Source organism: Takifugu flavidus, chromosome 15, assembly GCF_003711565.1.
Source record: "Takifugu flavidus isolate HTHZ2018 chromosome 15, ASM371156v2, whole genome shotgun sequence".
NCBI classification, from domain to species: domain Eukaryota; kingdom Metazoa; phylum Chordata; class Actinopteri; order Tetraodontiformes; family Tetraodontidae; genus Takifugu; species Takifugu flavidus.
In genome coordinates this window covers 9,949,310-9,972,292 of record NC_079534.1, presented here as the reverse complement: position 1 = coordinate 9,972,292, position 22,983 = coordinate 9,949,310, and the positions used below count along the sequence as shown (strand labels likewise).

Here is a 22,983-nt window from a genome sequence, read left to right as displayed (position 1 = left end):
ACCAGGCCATCCCAACAACTGGACCATCACCAGATCTGCTGACTGTGGGAACATACAGGTTCTCCAACGAGCCCTTAAACTCCTTCACCCCTATATATTTTTCATCGCTAATTCAGAAATCCAAGACCACCACGTGTCTTTTAGATCCCATCCCAACACACCTGTTGAAGGATGTTTTACCATTGATAGGCAGTCCTATCCTGGACCAGATCAATTTTTAGTGACAGGTTATGTACCCCGGTCCTACAAGGTGTCAGTGATTAAGCCGTTGCTTAAAAAAACATCACTAGATCCTGATGTTTGAGAAAATTACAGGCCAATATCCAACCTTCCTTTTATCTCTAAAGTTCTTGAGAAGGTGGTGGTGACTCAGTTACTGCAGTACTTGCAGAGAAATAGCCTGTTTGAGATGTTTCAGTCAGGCTTTAGAGCTCATCACAGCACAGAAACGGCGCTTCTTAAAGTTACTAATGATCTTCTCATAGCTTCAGATCATGGACTGGTCTCTATGCTGGTTCTGCTGGATCTCAGTGCTACTTTTGATACAGTTGATCACAGCATCCTGTTACATAGACTGGAACATGTGATTGGGATTAAAGGGAGAACACTAGACTGGTTTAGATCATATTTATCTGATAGATACCAGTTTGCTCATGTCCATGGTGTTCCCTCCTCATACAGTAGGGTTAGCCATGGAGTTCCTCAAGGTTCTGTACTTGAACCAATCCTCTTCACCTTGTACATGCTTCCCTTAGGGAACATTATTCGGCAGCATGGGATAAATTTACATTGTTATGCTGATGACACCCAGCTTTATTTATCCATGAAACCAGAGGAGACAGAGAAGTTAGTGAAGCTCCAGACCTGTTTTAAAGACATAAAGTCCTGTATGTCTTCAAATAATCTCCTCCTTAACCCAGGAAAAACTGAGGTCATGGTGTTTGGTCCTGAACCTCTCAGGGATAGATTAGATCACATGATCACTCTAGATGGTATCTCATTAACATCTAGTCTCTGTGTGAGGAATCTAGGAGTAACTTTTGATCAAAATCTGTCCTTCAACTCACACATTAAATTAGTCTCTAGAAGTGCCTCTTTTCACCTGAGGAACATCACAAAGATTAGAAAGCTACTGACGTGGCATGATGCTGAAAAGTTAATTCATACTTTTGTTACTTCCAGGCTGGACTATTGTAATTCTTTATTATCAGGGTGTCCAAACAACTCCTTAAGAAGCCTCCAGGTGATCCAAAATGCTGCAGCCAGAGTTCTGACAGGTATTGACAAAAGTCATGTAATGGCGTCGCTTCATTGGCTGCCCGTTAAATTTAGAATAATTTTTCAAATCCTTCTTTTGACCTATAAGGTCCTCAGAGGCCTAGCTCCATCCTACCTGGAGGAACTAGTGATACCTTATCAGCCCAATAGACCGCTCCGCTCTCAGAATGCTGGTCTACTTGTGGTTCCCAGAGTTTCTAGGAGTAGAATGGGGGGCCAAGCATTTAGCTACCAGGCCCCCCTGCTATGGAACCAGCTCCCTGTCCAGGTATGGGAGGCTGACTCCATCGCTACTTTTAAGATCAGACTTAAAACCTACCTCTTTGAAAAAGCTTATTGTTACTAATTCTGTAGTTCCAGTTACTATCATAGATAGACAAACTATCATACTTAGTCTGTGGATGCTTCTGCTCTCAGTTACTACACTAAAACAAAGCTGGGCCAATCAAAGAAATGTTAAATCAAGACAACAGAGCAGCTTCAGCTATTTACAACTGAATACAATGGAGTGGTGGTGATGGGTTGCTCTGGCCCAATGAACCACCTATCCCCAGAGGAGCACTCCCCCCCCCACCCCCACCCCCACCCCCTTCTTGTTGCCAGGAAGCTAGGCCACTACCTGGTAGTGTTGCTGATGTGATTATCGTGTCTGTGGAGGAAACTGGGTTAATGGCTGTTGTGTGTTGCTAGGAGACACTGCAACTGATAGATCAAGATGTTTGGTAGTGGACACACTGCTGGACGAAAGTTACATCTTATGTTATCTGGTGGGCCCAACAGGATGTGTACAAGCTGAAAACTCTGCACAAGAACCCCTACGGTGCTGATGAATCTGATCCTAGCATGAGCCTGGTTCAAGTCAGGATAGCTGGACAGGATAGCATTGTGCTTGAACATAATTCTAATGGAAAAAAATGTACAATTTTAAATGTTTGTACTTTTTATGAATCCTATGAACATGAAATGAATTTTTAAGTCGTTTAGCTTTTATCCAAGAATAAGTTTGTTGGTGCAGCATGCTGCTGCTAGAGAGGAATTTAGCCTCTGGTCAGAGGCAGGCATGAACAGAGGGTGTTGCTGGAGACGATAATAAAAAAAATAATTAAAAATTAAAACATAATGAGAGCAGGTTTGCATACCAGAAAGCTCTAGAATAACAATCCTACTGCCTTCTGGAAGGAATAAGCAGACCAAAGAAAATAGCTGAGTTTTGGCATGAGCATAACTGTAATCAGAACAAAACACTGTTAGAAGCCATCAGGAACTTACTGGTCTCTGCTGACATGATAGTTCGTGCAGCTGATCTCTATGATGGCATTAACATGCTGGATAATAACAAAGCCTGCGGTATGGACTGCATTGCTGCAGGGAATCATTTACTTACTCTTGTCTTACCACCTTGCTAGCCATCTGCTTTAATGGTGTTGTGAGTTGTGGTCCACTGCCTAAAGCTATCATGTCTGTACTGTTGGTGCCTGTACTTAAAGACCATTTTATTGGCCAGGATTGTGTCTAAAACACTGGCAATTCTACTGGCTAAGTCAGAAAATTATTACAGTTGCTACTACTGAAAATCAGTTTTGCTTCAAAAAGAAACAGGGTAGAAGAGAAGTATCTCATCTAGATTTCTGTGCTTTATTGATGCATCTAAGACATTTAAAAGAATGAATCATAAAACTGCAAGATAAAGTTTTTAGTGAGAATCTCAAATGGGACAATGTTGTTTCCTATCCACTCCATGTCATTAATGTGGTTGAGCAAGCAGAAATCCCCATGTTATTAATGACTATCTGGATGCTGCTGCTAAATGGTCCAAAAACAGGTGACATGGTAGGCGATACTGTGCTCAATCACCTTAAGCATGTGTGCGTGTGTGCATGATTAAGTTAGTTTAGTTCCAACCCAAGTCTTTTACAGTTGTTGCATGAAGGAGAGTAAAAAATAAAGCACATTGAGATGCAGCCAGAACTGCACAGAGAACATCCAAGGACAATGGCAGTGCCAAATAGACAATAAAACAGGAAAAGGAGGACAAGACCTTCCTCTAAGATCATGCAGTCTTTCTCATCGGCTGCCAAATGCAAGCAAGGACAGCTTAAAACAGCTACTGCACGACACAGGTGTATGACATAAAGACATAAAGTATAATGTAAAGAAAAGCCACATAATGGTTGTCAGAAGGAGTGGGGACAGGAAATCACTTACCTACCTGTTATCTGTCTACTGTTGTCCAAGGACATAAAATACCAACAGTAGGTCAGGTGGTTTTTTTGTTTGCTTTGTAAAATAATTATTTTCCTTTATCGCTCATCTCATCTTCTTAACTGATTCATCCCTTTTGGGGTCACAGGGAGGGTCCACCCCTGGATGAGTCACCAGTTAATCACAGGACTTTGTGGGTTCAGTACCTTGCTCATGAATACCTTGGCAGTGCTCTGAAGGTGTTCTGGCACCTTCCACTACTACTAGAATACCTTCCGTGCTTTGCACTTCGCTGAGGTTTGAACTGAGAACCCTCCACTTCTCAGCCCAGTTCCCAACAGACAGCTAACACCATCATGTAAACAAACTGCAGCAGGTACAACTGGGATTTTTAAAATAAAACTTTAATAACTAAAATCATATCTCCTGATTCCATTCAGTTCAATTGCAACAAAATTAATTCTAATACAGAATAACTTTAGAACATTCAACATAACACCTAAATAAAAACAAACAAGTACTATACAATAAGTATGATTAAATTAAAACTTTACAGTGCCTCAAATGTCCACTTGTTTTGTCACAGATGAGCAACTTGCTGCATTTGGCTGCTAAAAGAAGTTTGGAAAATTACAAAACAATTACCGGTAGGTAGCTCATGGTCTGTTTGCATGCTGCAGTGAGCTGAGCTTTCTCAGCAACCATAAATGCTTTTACAGTCAGGAACGTGGCAGATATTTTATAATAATATTTTGTTTGTCTTTTCTTCTTTAAAAAGTGGAATCTTTCAGAATCACAGCATCATGACAAAATGCTGTATCACACAGTTCAAATCACTGTAAAAGCTTATGGTCTGTGATATCCTTTCCTCAGATACCCACCATATCAGCACTCAGAAGATGTGTTTCAGTTGCTTCATGCCATATGTCTTGAAAAAAACCAGCAGGATTAGCGTCCACAGCCCCAGAATGAAGCCATCGGGAGGATGCCAGTCTTTTTGATTGGGCTTCTGAGCAAAGGAGGGGAGAGACAAGGTGAAATGAAAATGGGGAAGAAAGCAAGTGCAGGTTAGAAATGCCGCAAATATTGTCCCAGTTAAGGAAACTTAAGGAAACTACTGTCGCTCACAAAGGCGCGCGCACACACACACACACACACACACACACACACACACAACACACACACACACACACACACACACACACACACACACACACACTTTATCTCCTGCCTCATAATCACAAAGCTGGCAATAATGTTTGTCTCATTCACTGCCACATCATATACTCTCAGAGGTATTAAACAAGTACCCCTCAGAAGAAGCACATTTAAATGCTAATATGGCATCAGTGTTGTGTGGAGGAATTTTCCCAATTCCTTTTCTAAAACAAAGATGGTGACACATGCAACATTTCTAGGTACTGTCTTTTAAAGAGAGAGAGGATGTCAGAGACGTTACAAGGTTAATTTCATTTCTACAAATATCATGTTGTTTTTGATGAGTGTCTTTCAAGTTGCACTTTTTTGTTTGACCATTTTATCCCTTTCAGGGTCTCAGCGTGCTGGAGAACATCGCAGCTGCATGTGGGCAGGGTCCACCCTGAATGAGTCACCAGCTCGTTGCAGGGGCCTTGTGTGAGCATTGGGGGGGAAGTTAGTACCTTGCTCAATGGTACCTCAACAGAGGTACAGAGTTGTCCCCCTGAACCAAGAACCCTCTGCTTCTCAACCCACTCACCTACAGACTGAATAACCACTGCACAAAGTTATCCACACTGTTTCAATGCTTCGTTTTTAAGACTCTTTCATGTGGTACTGACGTACCACTCTATTAAATGGGCCACTTGTCCTATAAGGACATTCTTGGACCAATTAGCAGCATGGTGTTTATCAGCTTTAACACTTACAATTATAGGGAACTTGTAAACAGATTCTACACAGCACAGCCTCACAAATCTGCTCTTCACTACTCTATTGATTTTTCTAGTGACAGCCTGTCACGTGAAGACTCCTCTCCAACAGTGGGATGGGCATCAAGAGTACTGGTAGTTTTCCCTGGTGGGCCAGTGGGTCGGAAAAACCAACAAACAAATAACTTACGGCACAGTCGGGCTGGCCTTTAATATGATAATCTGTCGAGCTGCACCACACCCCTTTCACCCCTTTCAGATATACCGGTATAGATACATCTACATGATACATCCCCCCGGATGACAACAACTAACAATTGTAGATTTAGGACCCCTAAAGGGTCCTTTGATTAGTCAACACCTTTGTGTATGTATATTCGTAAAAGAAAAATCTCTACCACTCTGGAGTTTCCGATGGTGAGAGGCAACGGGCAGGGGTGGCAATTCTCGTTGCTCCCCAGCTCAGTGCCTGAATATTGGAGTTTACCCCGGTGGATGAGAGGGTAGCTTTCCTTCGCCTTCGGGTGGGGGGACAGATCCTGACTGTTGTTCAGCGTATCCACCCTTTTTGGAGTCCTTAGAGGGAGTGCTGAGAGTGCTTTTTCTGGGGGCTCCCTCATCCTCTTGGGTGACTTCAATGCTCATGTTGGCAACGACAGTGTGACCTGGAGAGGTGTGATTGGGAAGAACGGCACCCCTGATCTGTACCCGAATGGTGTTTTGTTATTGGACTTCTGTACTCATCTCAGATTGTCCATAACAAACACCTTGTTCAGGCATAAAGGCGTCCACATGTGCACTTGGCACCAGGACGCCTTAGGCCGCAAATCGATGATCGACTTTGTGGTTGTGTCATCGGATTTGCAGCCGCATGTTCTGGACACTCTGGTGAAGAGAGTGGAAGAGCTGTCAATTGATCACCACCTGGTGGTGAGTTGGCTCCAATGGTAGGGAAGGATGCCGGACAGACCCGGCCGACCCAAACGTATTGTGAAGGTCTGCTGGAAATGCCTGGCAGAGTCTCCCGTCAGAAGGAGCTTCAACTTACACCTCCGGGAGAGCTTTGTCCCGGGGGAAGCAGGGGGACATTGAGTCCAAGTGGACCATGTTCCGTGCCTCCATTGTTGAGGCGGCTGACCGGTGCTGTGGCTGCAAGGTGATTGGAGCCTCTCGTGGCGGCAATGCCCGAACCTGCTGGTGGACACCAGTGGTGAGGGATGCCATCAGGCTGAAGGAGTCGGCCTTACTGGCCTGTGGGACTCCTGAGGCAGCAGATAGGTACCTGCAGGCCAAGCGGAGTGCAGCTACGGCTGTTGCCGAGGCAAAGACCCGGGCATGGGAAGAGTTCGGTGAGGCCATGGAGAACGACTTTCGGACGGCCTCGAAAAGGTTCTGGACCACTATATGAGGAAAGGGAAGCAGTGCACTGTCAACGCTGTGTATAGTGGTGATGGTGTGCTGCTGACCTCAACTTGGGATGTTGTGGATCGGTGGAAGTAATACTTCGAGGACCTCCTCAATCCCACCAACACGCCTTCCAGTCAGGAAGCAGGGCCTGGGGACCTGGGGACCTGGGGATAGGCTCTCATATCTCCGGGGCTGAAGTTGCCGAGGGAGTCAAAAAACTCCTCGGTGGCAAGGCCCCGGGGGTGGATGAGATCCGCCCAGACTTCCTTAAGGCTCTGGATGTTGTAGGGCTGTCGTGGTTAACTTGACGCAACATCGCGTGGACATCGGGGGCGGTGCCACTGGATTGGCAGACCGGGGTGGTAGTCCCTCTTTTTAAGAAGGGGAACCGGAGGGTGTGTTCCAACTATAGGGGGAACACACTCCTCAGCCTCCCTGGTAAGGTCTATTCAGGGGTACTGGAGAGGAGGGTCCGCCGGATAGTCGAACCTCGGATTCAGGAGGAGCAATGTGGTTTTCGTCCTGGGCGTGGAATAGTGGACCAGCTCTACACCCTCAGCAGGGTCTTCGAGGGTGCATGGGAGTTTGCCCAACCAGTCCATATGTGTTTTGTGGACATGGAGAAGGCATTAGACCGTGTCCCTCTGGGGGTCCTGTGGGGGGTCCTCCGAGAGTATGGGGTGTCGGGCCCGCTGATACGGGCCGTCCGCTCCTTGTACGATCAGTGTCAGAGTTTGGTCCGCATTGCTGGCAGTAAGTCGAACTCGTTTCCAGTGAGGGTTGGTCTCCGCCAGGGCTGCCCTTTGTCACCGATTCTGTTCATAACTTTTATGGACAGAATTTCTAGGTGCCGTCATGGTGTTGAGGGGGTCCGGTTTGGTGACCTCAGGATGGTGTCTCTGCTCTTTGCAGATGATGTGGTCCTGTTGGCGTGATCGGCCCGTGACCTCCAATGATCACTGGATCGGTTCGCCGCCGCATGTGAAGCGGCTGGGATGAAAAACAGCACCTCCAAATCCGAGGCCATGGTTCTCAACCGGAAAAAGGTGGAGTGCCTTCTCCGGGTCAAGGAGGAGATCCTGCCCCAAGTGGAGGAGTTCAAGTACCTCAGGGTCTTGTTCACAAATGAGGGAAGAATGGAGCAGGAGATTGACAGGCGGATCAGTGCGGTGCAGTAATGCAGACTCTGCACCGGTCCGTAGTGGTGAAGAGAGAGCTGAGCCAAAAGGCGAAGCTCTCGATTTACTGGACAATCTTGGTTCCTACCCTAACCTATGGTCATGAGCTTTGGGTAATGACCAAAAGAACAAGATCACGGGTACAAGCGGCTGAAATGAGCTTCCTCCGTAGGGTGGCTGGGCTCTCCCTTTGAGATAGAGTGAGAAGCTCTGCCATCCGGGAGGAGCTTGGAGTAGAGCCGCTGCTCCTCCGCGTTGAGAGGAGCCAGATGAGGTGGCTTGGGCACCTAGTTAGGACGCCCCCTGGGCGACTCCCTGGTGAGGTGTTCAGGGCATGTTCCTCCGGGAAGAGCCCCGGGAAGACCCAGGACATGTTGGAGAGACTATGTCTCTCGACTGGCCTGGGAACGCCTGGGGATCCCCCCGGATGAGCTGGAAGAAGTAGATGGGGAGAGGGAAGTCTGGGCCTCTCTTCTTTGGCTTCTGCCCCCATGACCCGACCCTGGATAATGGTAGAGGATGGATGGATGGATGGATGGATGGATGTTTAATCAAAGCAACACATCACTTCATGATTTACGCTCAGTATACCAGGCTCCAGGTTTTTTCGTCCTTTTTAAACGCTCTTTAGGTATGGTTTAATGAGCGTATATCAGGGCCTGTCATGATTTATTGCTTCAATAACCCCAGTGATAAGAGCCCATTGGTGGAGATTTTTTTTATTTAAAATTTAGTTTGTTAAAATCCCCATGAGATGCATGCTGAAGACTTACCTTTGGAATTCTTGGCACTAAGCACTAAGTGGAACAATCTCAGGTTTCTTTTCAGCACTGTGGCCAAATTAACTAAGAGTCACAGTGTTTTAGATCCACGTATCCCTTCTCCCCTTAGCTATCAGAGAAAAAGCTAACCAGGCCATCCCAACAACTGGACCATCACCAGATGTGCTGACTGTGGGAACATACAGGTTCTCCAACGAGCCCTTTAACTCCTTTAGCCCTATATATTTCTGAGGCGTCATCGCTAATTCAGAAATCCAAGGCCACCACGTGTCTTTTAGATCCCATCCCAACACACCTGTTGAAAGATGTTTTACCATTGATAGGCAGCTATCCTGGACCAGATCAATTGTTCTTTAGTGACAGGTTATGTACCCCGGTCCTACAAGGTAACTCAGGAAAAACTGAGGTCACGGTGTTTGGTCCTGAACCTCTCAGGGATAGATTAGATCACATGATCACTCTAGATGGTATCTCATTAACATCTAGTCTCTGTGTGAGGAATCTAGGAGTAACTTTTGATCAAAATCTGTCCTTCAACTCACACATTAAATTAGTCTCTAGGAGTGCCTCTTTTCACCTGAGGAACATCACAAAGATTAGGAAGCTACTGACGCGGCATGATGCTGAAAAGTTAATTCATGCTTTTGTTACTTCCAGGCTGGACTATTGTAATTCTTTATTATCAGGGTGTCCAAACAACTCCTTAAGAAGCCTCCAGGTGATCCAAAATGCTGCAGCCAGAGTTCTGACAGGTATTGACAAAAGAGATCACATTACTCCTGTACTGACGTCTCTTCATTGGCTGCCTGTTAAATTTAGAATAATTTTTCAAATCCTTCTTTTGACCTACAAGGTCCTCAGAGGCTTAGCTCCATCCTACCTGGAGGAGCTAGTGACACCTTACCAGCCCAATAGACCGCTCCGCTCTCAGAATGCTGGTCTACTTGTGGTTCGTAGAGTCTCTAGGATTAGAATCTCCATTCTATCCTTTACCTCCTCAAGTAGACTAGTTATGCTGATTCTTGTGTAGTTTTTCTGCTCCCCCCCCCCCCCCCCCCTTCTGTATTCATTTACAGGTATCGCCGCCTTCGCGGAGCTGCATGATGACCTCTGGCCCCTCGGCCGGCAGCTTGCATAAATAGTGTATTTTTGTATGTATTTCTGTGCTCTATGCCCGTCCTCTCCTCTCCATTCTATCCTTTACCTGTCCTCCCCCCTCTCCTCTCTCTCTACCCGCCAGGCCATCAGCTCAAGGTTTCTTCCTGTTAAAGGGGAATTTTTCCTTGCCACTCTTGCTTGTCTGGGGTTAGGCCCTGAGATTCTGAAAAGCACTGTGAAACAATTTTGATTGTAAAAGACGCTATATAAATAAAGATTGATTTGATTGTCATTAAGATTGCAAAGTTATTCAGTTTAATGTGCCGTCTTAGAACTTTTTTCCCCACAATAACTGAATGTAATGTAATGTACAATTTTTGATCCTGCCATTGGCAAAGATGACTGCAATTTATTTACGTGATAGTAAGCTCATAAAATGATGACTACTATTGCCCTATAATGAAAAACATGAGAGTAATATTGCAGGACTTGACAACTGCCATCTTTATTAATGCACACTGGGCTCTCAAGAGGATAAGTGGTCATTTGTTAAGGTTAACCCCACTGAAAGCTGCATCCAAATTAAGTGTGAACACCACTATTTGTCCCTGATAACGGTGCAGAAGCCTCTCAGCAGTCATATGATGAGCAGCAGGATTACACACAAGACACACTCACTCTGAGGAGCCGTTTCATCACTTAACCTAGCATTCATGTTTTTGGTTAGTGGAATAAAACTAACCAAAAACTTGGAATCGAAATCAAAACTGTACGGTAACTATGAGTTGTCTGTCCGTCTATACTAAAGGCATGCAAAGAAACATTGAAATCTAAACACTGAATTATCTGGAATTAAAATTTGAACAACCCAAGTTTTCAACCGATTCTGGTGTTTTCCTTGTTTCCTACCTGGTGTATGATCTCTGACAGTGGCAGCTGGTCTGAGTATGAGAAGATCTGAAGGTCTTCATTCACAGGGCTGGGCAGCAAGAAAGACACACAATGGATGGTCATTAAACAAACTGCAGCTTCTATAAAATGCATAGAACTCTCACAAAGAACTCTGCAAAGAGAAAATGACTGCAATCTCTAGTTGTAAGGGCTGTCAGTACTGGATGTGCAACATTACAGAGCTGTTTCACTCATGCAGAGGTAGCATTGGATGGGGTTTTCCTCATGGTATCAGGTATCATCAACTTCATTGCTGTGCACTGACCTGCTGACCTCCGACCCTGCTGACCCACTCATGTCTTATATCAACAGCTTGTTATAATGAATGTATTTGCATGATCTATGCCTATTCTCTCTTCTATCTGTCCCCCCACCCCCTTTCTCTCTACCCAACCGGCCATCAGCAGGAGGGTCCCACTACATGAGCCTGGTCCTGCTCAAGGTTTCTTCCTGTTAAAGGAGTTTCCCTTGCCACTGTTGCTTGTTGGGGGTCAGGCCCTGGGATTCTGTAAAGCACCTAGAAACAATTTTGATTGTCACAGACACTATATAAATAAAGGAAGGAAGGAAGGAAGGAAAGAAGGAAGGAAGGAATGATGGATGGACAGAAGATGTTAAATATCTTGGGAATTGTAAAACATTTTGTATAATAAAAGACTAAGATGAATGGAAAATGTAGAACAACACTTCAAATTAATGACATTTTCAAATGACTTTTTAGAGGAAAACAGCATGTAGATATTTTTGATATAGTATAAAGAGTTTCTGATATATATTTCACCCCAGTTTATTTCTAGTATATATAATTAATAAAAGACATTGCTGCATGTTTATTCATTCTACTCATATCCAAATGATACTTCAGAAGTACTGCTGATGAAAATGCATGTTTTATTTTCTAATTAATGAGAAAAAAAGGCTGAAAAGTATCATCAAGCATACCAAGACCTTAAAGTTTTAAAAAGATCTACTGGCAGTTGCCCAACTATAAAAATAGACCAAAATCATAGTGTGATATCCCTCCCGACCTTCGTGCACAACAAGCTTATGGACCAGACATGTGTAGTGCAATGCTGTTCACCGCTCATAGCCACACTCCTATTGGCTCAACATATAGAGCACTTTTTACACTTTGAGGACGCAGCTGGACAGGCCCTGAAAAGTGTCCGGTTGTACTTAGAAGTGAGTTAAGGCGTCAAAGTTGAGTCTGATCTGAGACACAAAAGTGTTTTCCACATTCCACAGCTTTCTACAGCCACCTAGTGTTGACGTGTCCTTATTACCACAGATCTCATTCTGATTGTAATAAAAATCAGAGCAGTCGCCATTAAATTAATTTACCGTGCAGCAATAAGCATAGAAGATGGCCTTGATGAAGGTTTTATCATTCAGGTAGTTCTCTAATCCACCCAAAATAACAACATCGGCAGAACTACTAATAATTCTAAATTGCTGGGATTACGGCTTTGATTTTCATTCTGATATTTGCAACCAATTGGATACATAATACTGTAGACTATTTTTGATTTTTAAAGATCCTACAAATAAAACTGCAAATAAAACTGAAGTTAAAAGAAATGTATATCAACAAATATTAAATTGCATGTATAGAAGAGAAAATTATGAAAAAAAACCCTGCTGTATTAAGATGAGGTTTGTAGAACCTTGAAAAGTAGCCAATTGATTCACAGATGACAACTAGCTCAACAAATCTCATTGAAATACATCAGCATTACCTATGCTGCACTTGCTTGACAGGGTCCGTTAAACTGACCGCATCCATGGTAAGCTCCACTTTGCGAACACTACCGAAGAAATCTGTGATAAGGACACTTCCAGGACTCCTGAGGAAAAGGTCAGTGCGGTGGCCTGGAGTGGACACACACTGGCTCTTGGGGCACACTTTAAACTGTGAACACACAAAGCAACCAAAAACTATGACATGCATATTCAGTAGTACAGATGAAATCATCAATGAAAAAAACCCCCAAGTATATAGCATATATCAGATATATACCATAGCATCTCATGTATTCAACGAAAAGGAAGAAAGTCATGAAAAGGAGGTGAATATATGCTGCTTGGCAAAAAAAAAGAATCCCCACCTCAGTGGAAAATTGTCTCCCCTGATGGCATGAGCATATTCCAAGAGCTGAAGAGATTAATCAGGCTCAGCTTGTGAAAGCGTGGTTCAAGGAGCTTGAGGCGTTATTTCACACATGGCCCCCACAGGGTCCAAACCTTAACCCCATTGAGAAACTTTGGGATGTGCTGCAGAAGGCTTTGCTCAGTAGTCTGACTCTCCCACCACCAAAACAAGATCTTGGTGAAAAATGAAAACAGCTCTGGAGAAATAAATGTGACTTTGCAGAAGTTTATCGCAACAATGTCACCACGAACATGTGACGAATCAAAGCTAAAGGTAATGTGACTCTTTTCTTGAGTCAGACAGTGCATGTATTCAAGTAAAAACAGAGAACTAATGAATTGTACAGGCAAAATACAAAAAATACAGAAATGTCAATATTGGTCTTAAATATGGCCAAAATAAAAATAAAATCTTCACAGAAAGGTTGCTTTAGGTCAATGCATCACTGCAGGAGTGCTCCAGATTAAAGAAGTCGAAAGGCTCCATAATGAGACTGTCAGCCATTTGCTAGGCGGCAGCATTATGTTAGTGGTCATCGAAGTCCTTGTTTGAGCTCCCGTTTGATTCTTTCACTTCCCATTTTTAACAATCCTTTTTCTACCACCACCTCAGTTTGAAGCCACGTACATAATGTGATCCTGCAATCAAAAGCGCTTTGGTGTACTTCCCACACAATGTTTTCACTGTGGTTGGAAGTGTATTGTGTTTTAGATCCCATATCCCCTATCAGACTCAGAAATAGGATGCTCAGACTCTCACCAATGATCCTGCATGCTGTGCCTGCTATTGCATTCTAATTCCAAAAAAACAGAAAAAGACCTTTTTCTATACCACAAGAGTCTTTCATAATTTCTATTTAACAATGTATCATTGAATGTCTGTAATTTTATTGACAACATGCATCATTACTATTAGAGAAACTGATTTGAACTAGCTGGATTATTTGACAAGCAAATTGCACCTGACTCTTAACCTGCATAAATAACTAAGAACAGGACAATGACTCACTGCCTTCCATTGTGTATGTTCTTCCAGTGTAGATTAGGGCTGGTGTGTCAGTGTTCACACATGCACTCTAATACTAGAGAAGAGATTTGAGTGAATGCATGTGTGCGCACACACTTACTAGATCATTCATGTTGGTTTTGCTAGCAGGCTGGATGTCCTCCAAGAACTCCAAGAGGTAAAATGTGTAACGGTCCATTAAATGGACTCCTATGGCCAAGTCTGGCTGGTGCTGGAATATCAGAATAAAATAATAATAATAATAACAACAGTAACAACAACAATAATGACAACATTAACAATAATAATCATTATAATATCATCAGTAGTACAGGGCTCAGGTTTAGAAACCCCAAATACCCACATAGGGCCCTGCGATGAGCTGACCACTAATTCAGGGGTGTACCCAGCCTCTGCCCATATGTAGGTGGGACAGGCTGCAGCACCCTCCCCCGTGACCACAAAAGGGATACAGCGGTCATGAAAGGGTCAGTGTCATTGCACACAGATCACATATTTAGACCTGCCACATAGCAGGAACCTAGGGTTTTGAAACAGCCCTCAAAATCTCTGCTAAACACTCTCTTATTTGTCTTAGATACAGTATACTGTATTCTACTTTCAGTTCAAAACACATTAATTGGTGAGCACAACTACAGAAGCAAACAGATGCTTTATGTTTTAATTGCAATGGTAACTGCAATGAAAAGATTTATTGATTGCAGCTTTTTGATTTAAATATGTCGACATTCTGTTGTTTTTAATGAGTTACAGTAAAATGTTAAAAAAAAGGAAAAAACCCAACTCTTATTGGGATTAATTGAAGGGTAATTTTCCATCAAGAGTGCTAAAGGTAGAGCAAATTACCGCACAAACCTGGGTAACTTTTTGTTACCTGAGTATTAACGGGGTGGGGATGATGTGTAAAGATGTAGTTTGGTCTTCCGCTACCATGTGACACACTGTTCTAGCCTGGCAAATTAACCAACAGAAGGGAATGTGGCTCTCCTGTATCTGGGAGGGTAACTCACCGACAGAGAGTCCTCTCCAACTTGACTGCTGGCCAGAGCCATCAGGTTTGGAGAATAGAATCTCTCATACATGGAGGCTCCTTGGCAGGTGTCAATAATAAAGAGCAGCTCATTGTACCTGAATACACAAACAAATAGTAGCAACTAAGAGTCCACATTTCTGAAGCATTTGCTCTATAGAAACAAGTATTACAAAGCATTCTGCCATTCTTTCCACGTATAGTGATCCCAGTTTTATTCAATGTCTAATCATTGTTAGACTCTAACCCATCCACTAATTTCAAAAAGTTGAGATGACATAGCCTTTTTAATCATTATCACAAAACTTATAATTTCAACATTTGTTGTTACAAAACCTCACAATTATGGTAAGCAAATGTAGGGAGGTCAATTTGCTGCAATTATCACATCCGTATCTAAACTAGAAATGACTAAGCTTTTATGAAGAGCCCAGGTTTAATGGATTATAATCATAATAAACATCTTTGGAGAAGAATAAAAGCATTGAGCAACAATCATTATTTAAAACGTGCAATGTGAATGCCTAAATAATGTTATTTAATCCTTTATATTACCGTACTTTCCGGACTATAAGCCGCTATTTTCATTTTTACTAACCCTCATCAACAAGGAAAATACTAGAAGAAAAGCATATGATGCGACCTTTAGGTTAAAAGCGATCACTGGCGGTTGAAGAAGGAAATTGAGCTGCCGCGCGTAATCTTGGCATACATAACAGTAATCAATGGCGAGAAGGTGGAGATGCCAGCATGAAGATCCAAAGCAAAAGACAACAAAAGCTTTTAGATGTAAACATCGCAGGTGGCCCAAGCATGAAAACTTTCTGGAAGACTGGGTGAACACACAGAGAGCAGGTGGCCACGGTGTTTCCGCTGTACAAATCAGACTGAAGGCAAAAGCAATCGCCACTGCGATAAAAATAGAAGATTTTAGAGGTGGGCCATCGGGGAGTTTTTGATTGTTCATTTTGTGAGTAAAAAAGCATAAACAACGTAATTTGTGTGTAGCTGATACAAACGTAAGGTAGCTGCATTACAGACACCGTTAGAAAAAAAAAAGCATTTACCGGTAGAATATATTTGTTTATGTTGCTAAGCGGATTAAATTAAAAGAAAAGTTAAAAAATCCTGACATGATAAAATTTCCCCTCCTGGGCTACCACCTTATCGTGGTGGAGGGGTTTGCGTGTCCCAATGCTCCTAGGAGCTCCGCTGTCTGGGGCTTGATGCCCCTGGTAGGGCCACCCGTGGCAAACAGGTCCTAGGTGAGGGATCAGACAAAGTGTAGCCCAAGACCCCCCCCAATGACGGAAAACAACATTGGTCCTACGTTTCCCTTGCCCGGATGCGGGTCACCGGGGCCCCCTCCTGGAGCCAGGCCTGGGGGTGGGGCACGTTGGCGAGCGCCTGGTGGCCGGACTCCATGGAGTCCGACCGGGCACAGTCCGAAGAGGCAACATGGGACCCCCTTCCCATGGGCTCACCACCTGCAGGAGGGGCCAAGGGGGTCGGGTGCATTGTGTGTTGGGTAGCGGCCGAAGGCAGGGACCTTGGCGGTCTGATCCCCGGCTGCATAAACTGGCTCTAGGGACATGGAATGTCACCTCTCTGGTGGGAAAGGAGCCTGATCTGATGCGCGAGGTTGAGAAGTTCCGACTAGATATAGTCAGCCTCACCTTGACGCACGGCAAGGGCTCTGGAACCAGTCTTCTCGAGAGGGGTTGGACTCTCTACCACTCTGGAGTTGCCGATGGTGAGAGGCGACGGGCAGGGTTGGCAATTCTGGTTGCTCCCCAGCTCAGTGCCTGTATATTGGAGTTTACCGTGGTGGATGAGAGGGTAGCCTCCCCTCGCCTTTGGCTGGGGGGACGGATTCTGACTGTTGTCTGTGCCTATGGCCCAAACAGCAGTTCAGCGTATCCACCCTTTTTGGAGTCCTTAGAGGGAGTGCTGGAGAGTGCTCCTTCTGGGGGCTCCCTCGTCCTCCTGGGTGACTTCAATGCTCACGTTTGCAACGACATTACGACCTGGAGAGGTGTGATTGGGAAGAACGGCCCCCCTCATCTGAACCCGAATGGTGTTTTGTTATTGGACTTCGGTGCTCGTCTTAGATTGTCCATAACAAACACCTTGTTCAGGCATAAAGGCGTCCACATGTGCACTTGGCACAGGACACCTTAGGCCGCAGATCGATGATCAACTTTGTGGTCGTGTAATCAGATTTGTGGCCGCATGTTCTGTACACTCGGGTGAAGAGAGGGGCGGAGCTGTCAACTGATCACCACCTGGTGGTGAGATGGCTCCGATGGTGGGGGGGGGATGCCGGACAGACCTGGAAGACCCAAACGTATTGTGAGGGTCTGCTGGGAACGCCTGGCAGAGTCTCCCGTCAGAAGGAGCTTCAACTCACACCTCCGGGAGAGCTTTGACCATATCCCGGGGGAGGCGGGGGACATTGAGTCTGAGTGGACCATGTTCCGTGCCTCCATTGTTGAGGCGGCTGACCGGTGCTGTGGCCGCAAGGTGGTTGGTGCCTGTCGTGGCGGCAATGCCCGAACCCGCTGGTGGACACCAGTGGTGAGGGATGCCGTCAGGCTGAAGGAGGAGTCGTATCGGGCCTTATTGGCCTGTGGGACTCCTGAGGCAGCAGATAGGTACTGGCAGGCCAAGCGGAGTGCAGCTACGGCGGTTGCCGAGGCAAAGACCTGGGCATGGGAAGAGTTCGGTGAGGCCATGGAGAACGACTTTCGGACGGCCTCGAAAAGGTTCTGGACCACCATTCGGCGTCTGAGGAAGGGGAAGCAGTGCATTGTCAACGCTGTGTATAGTGGTGATGGTGTGCTGCTGACCTCAACTCGGGATGTTGTGGATCGGTGGAGGGAATACTTTGAGGACCTCCTCAATCCCACCAACGTGCCTTCCAATGAGGAAGCAGGGCCTGGGGACCTGGGGATAGGCTCTCATATCTCCGGGGCTGAAGTTGCTGAGGTAGTCAAAAAACTCCTCGGTGGCAAGGCCCTGGGGGTGGATGAGATCCGCCCAGAGTTCCTTAAGGCTCTGGATGTTGTAGGGCTGTCGTGGCTGACTCGACTCTGCAACATTGCGTGGACATCAGGGGTGGTGCCGCTGGATTGGTCGACCGGGGTGGTAGTCCCTCTTTTTAAGAAGGGGAACCGGAGGATGTGTTCCAATTATAGGGGGATCACACTCCTCAGCCTCCCTGGTAAGGTCTATTCAGGGGTACTGGAGAGGAGGGTCCGCCGGATAGTCGAACCTCGGATTCAGGAGGAGCAATGTGGTTTTCGTCCTGGGCGTGGAACAGTGGACCAGCTCTACACCCTCAGCAGGGTCTTCGAGGGTGCATGGGAGTTTGCCCAACCATGTGTGTTGTGGATTTGGAGAAGGCATTCGACTGTGTCCCTCTGACAGTATGGGGTGCCATATATGGGGTGTTTATACAGGTCTCTGTATCAACATACAAGTGAAAAGAGTGGCTGTTGTTTCTTACCTGTCTGTTTGTCAGTGACTCGTCTCTTACGGTAATAAAAACATATACCGGTACTGAATGTTTTCGATCTAATTTTTCATATTACTACGTGGGATACCTGCGGCTTAAAATCCAGTGTGGCTTGTATAAGTACAAAATTGATTTTCTTTCTAAAATTAGATTATGCGGCTTATAATCAGGTGCGCTCTATATTCCGGAAATTACGGTATATGGTTAAGCAACAAAAAAATTAAAGCAAGTCAAATTCAAAGTAGTTTCAACACCATTGTAGGGACAGAAACATCAATATTGCTCTTTTGATTGCAGATAATCTATCTATGGCCCTAGCAAAATGACAAGTGAGACTGCTTTGTACTGGATATCTTTCCCAACAGTTGGAATTTTTTGTAGAAATGTAAAACGTTGTTAATAATCTGCAGTCAAGCAAAAAAGAAGCAGTAGAAGAGTAGAACAATATTTAATGAAATTTCAAATCTGTTTACCTTCTTTTCTGCCACATCTGCTCAAAAGCATCAGCCAATTCCACATTACTGATTTCTTCAGAATCCTGGAATTTTAGAAAGCCATTCCCACCATGACCTGAGAAACAAATGTAAATAACTGTAACTCGAGACGGAAAATTATATTTTGATAAAAACTACTCAAACTAGACTGAAAAGCATAAAAAAAACACCAGGCTCAGTTACTTACCTCTTTTTATCAGTTTTCTTTCAAAGGTGAAAATAAATATCAATATAGACATACCGGTATTAATAAAAACAAGTTAATAAAATTAAATGTGACTAACTATAATGGAAACAGAGTGCAGCGAATGGATGATGTTTAAAAACTAATTTTCTAAAATATTACATTTCCCACCTTCCTTTTCCCTTTTTCCAGGGAAAAAACAAACTCATGGAGCAGATGGAACCAACAGGTGTTAATGGCCTGATGAAAAGAGCATCTTCCAAGAGCTAGTGCACCAACAAACTGTAATGTCCCATTAGATGGGGCTTCTAAAGCTGTTGTCGCCTTTAATCACAGTACTACATGTGCTCCTTAACAGAGTGTAAACACATAGAAGTCTGTCACAAAATCTCTAAGGATTCAGTTAAATTATGTTATGTTTAGCAGAATTTGGCTCCCAACTACCTGTAAGATATATTAGTATGTTGCTCCGGTCATCAGAGAGGAGTCGTTTAGAACGTGGAGTGCTGGGCGGCAGCCTTCCAGTCAAAACACGCAGGAAGTTCTCAACAGTTACCTAAAATATGGTCAGGACACAAAATAACACAGATCTCCATAACTTGTTAAAACAATTCTCTAGCTCTTAAAATCTCTGCATGGTAAATTAGAACTCAGCTGTTAATCACATTTAAGTCATGATTTAACTATTTAGGATTTTTTTTTACTGCAGGACAGAATTTAAAACCTTGTTGAATTATTAAATGTTTTGAAATCTTTAACATTTTCAGTGTGACAAACAAGCAGACGCTACATCCCTGCAGCACATACTCTCCTCAGCTCTGGCCAAGGCCACACTTTTCCCAAGAACCTATCACACAAAACTGTCTAGAGCCTTCGGTAGTAATTTTTATGCTATTCTGATAGATATATAGGTTATCCACTGCTAATTTAACCAATACCTGTCCTACTCTCCAGTTCAATCCCTCTCCTCGTTGTCTCCCTGCTCTCCGGGGAGATAGCAAGGTCATGGTTGTAGGACTTTGGTTCGTAATATGTGTAATTGTACACACAGAACATTTCAGAACTGGGATATGGATCCTTTGTTTTCCTATTGTTTAAGTCGACGGCTCCCCCTCTGCATACAACACTTTTTATTTAGTATTTTTAGAGTGTGCTCTAACCTGTGCTTTAAATAGATTACCTCAGCAAAAGTTTCTTTTGCTGCTTTGCACCAACCTCATATCCTCGATAGTCCACTTCAACATCATCACCATACACATTCAGCTCCATGTTCTTATGGCTGAACACTGTAGCAGGCTTAGGATTTCTGTGGTTACAAGCCATGTCATCAGCCAGCATAAGAACTATGTGGCTGGAACAAGAAGATGACAGAGGACAAAATTATTATCATTATTATTAGTAGCAGTAGTTGTAATAACAACAACAAAAAAAATAAACACAAAAATGATAATAATAATAATAATTTCCCTTTCTGAGTACTCAAGGACCACAAGGACCACCACCACAAGGAGAAATCATAAAATCAAGAGAATCCATAATGGGTCTCTAGCACTGAGTTGATAGCCTATCAAAACACCATGCAACTGTCAATAGGTGCAGCAGAGATGTAAAAAGGAGATCAACACATGCTATCAGTTTCTTCCAGTGTTCTTGTAACTGCTGGTAGTACGACCACATGTCACACCTAATGAAGGTGGGTCCTGGATTGCTGCATCTGCAGGACAATAGGCAGCCTCAAAGTGCCAGAGTATGCTGGCAATTGCATTGATAACATTGATGTTGAAACCAATTAAACACTTAGGAGGCAATAGGTGCTGGTAATTCCAGTGTAACCCAATACAGACACAGACTTGAGATCAACTACTTGTTTCAGTTTCCACCGACCACTGTTCTTGACACATCACACAAAAGCTTGTTAATTAAAAAAAAAAAAAAAAACTGAAAAATTCATTCATCGAGGTCTGATGGGTATACTCGTTTCTTTTCCTTTTTGGAAGCATTGTTACCTATCAGGTATTCCTAGTCTCTTCACACTTCTATACACAGAAAGGGTATTGGCCACATGACGGTAGTTGAACCAAAATCTGGATGTGCACACCTAAGTGTCAGACAAAGACATGACAGCTCTATTAGAATAATAACAAGCATATACCCTGATATCAGAAGTCATTGAGATAAAAATTAATTTAGTACTTACCAGCACAGCCCAGTTGTTCGTATGGCCGCTGCTGAAAATCTGTCTTGCATTATCCTGAAAAGTGTGAGAAGAAAATATACGTAATGTGTTATTTCCCCAAAATAGCTAGCAGGACATCCAAGGAAGCTAACCTGGAACCATTGTGTATTCACAGAAAATTCAACATAAAGAGCAAGAAAGAAAAGAATAACAGAATGCATAAAAACTATCTCACCTCAATGTTAATGCTATTCACCAATACGCATGTGAAATAAATACACAATAAAGTTGCTGTTTTCATTTTGAGCCTGTGCTGACACAGAGGGTAATACGGAAGTGAAATACCGGGCGGTCGCCTGACTGTATTTCCGGCAGCTAACCTTTCAAAGTAAAGTACGAATAAAGAAACGGATGTGACGTCAAATCTAAAGAGGGTGAAACTATTTAAAAATATATATTTTTTGACAAAGTGATTAAAAGATAATCAAATAACAATCTCATAGAATTCTTAGTAAAAAAAAAAAGCTGACCATATCCTATATTCTAATAAATGTAGGTTAGTAGTAATAGGTAAACCTAGATTAAGTGGCTAAAACGTTCAACAAAATTCCATATTAATGTAACAAAATATCAAACGATAAAAACATTGTCAAATAATAAAACATTTTTAGAAGACAAGTGAAAAATCTAATGGTCATTGCATGTGTTTATATTGTAGATAGCAAAAAAGCCAGCAATGTGAAATAAAAACTTAAATTTAATACAATAAAACAATTATAATTAGCCATTGTTAAGAGTAAGCTGCGTAACAAAAACGAATTTTTATAAGACAGTTGAATGCAGGGAAATCTGCCACACTTCTAAACCTGAGGGAAAATGGATGACAAAGTTCAGATGTCCAATAATTTTTCAGTCTGATACTACAGCTAAGTGAGGCTATGAGGCCAAAATATCAAAATACTACTTCTTAGGCCATACCTCCTTTAAAAAAAGAAAATGAAAAGAACCTAAATTTAAACCTGATTGTATTTTCTCTGGATACACACAGCATTCTATCTCTTTTACATAGCCACACTGGTACTGCACCTAAATTTACAGTGGTTTGGTGATATGCCCAACAAGCCTGTCCAGTTCTCCACAGGATATCATGGGCATATCACGTGTAAGAATCAAATCAAACCAGGAAATCAAACTGACCTTTAATTGTGTGAAATGCAGACTAAAGCAAATGAGTAATCTGTGTTCCAGATATGAATTAATCTTTTTTTTCTGAGATGATCCTGTGACTGACAAAATACCTTTAATTTTTCAAGCCTTATTTATTAAGGAGGAAAAAACAATGAATAGCTCTTCAATTTTCCTCGTTATAATGTAAATGGAACACATGGAAGTTCTATGAATTGTCATCCATTCCTGGAAATGGCTATTTCTTCCCTAATTCGGACTTGTGTTATGATACATTTTAAAGTTGAAGTGGTTTCTAAATATGTGTAGCCCTGACTCTGAAATGTGTGTTTAAAAAGACTCTACTGAGTTTCTGCCACAACTCAAACACTCTAAAAAACAAGGTAAAATACATCAAATCAATTCACCAGGCAACT

At 43.3% G+C, this 22,983-nt stretch overlaps 1 protein-coding gene across 3 annotated transcripts; it reads right to left on the bottom strand.

Moving 5' to 3' along the window:
* Window positions 1-3,863: 3,863 nt before the first annotated feature.
* Window positions 3,864-21,749, bottom strand: pigk (phosphatidylinositol glycan anchor biosynthesis, class K). Of its 3 annotated transcripts, none has more exons than XM_057056235.1 (12): window positions 21,618-21,749; window positions 21,404-21,457; window positions 21,213-21,304; window positions 20,422-20,557; window positions 19,651-19,762; window positions 19,002-19,098; window positions 14,992-15,109; window positions 14,082-14,192; window positions 12,543-12,715; window positions 10,765-10,834; window positions 4,362-4,489; window positions 3,864-4,091 (listed from the first exon to the last, which is right to left on the bottom strand). In XM_057056235.1, the coding sequence occupies exons 1-11, from the start codon at window positions 21,681-21,683 to the stop codon at window positions 4,373-4,375; spliced, it is 1,146 nt and encodes a 381-aa protein (XP_056912215.1). In that variant the 5' UTR covers window positions 21,684-21,749; the 3' UTR covers window positions 3,864-4,091; window positions 4,362-4,372. The 3 variants fall into 3 exon arrangements, with proteins under 3 accessions (XP_056912215.1, XP_056912216.1, XP_056912214.1); XM_057056236.1 differs by having other exon boundaries at window positions 3,864-4,088; XM_057056234.1 differs by having other exon boundaries at window positions 3,864-4,489.
* Window positions 21,750-22,983: the final 1,234 nt, after the last annotated feature.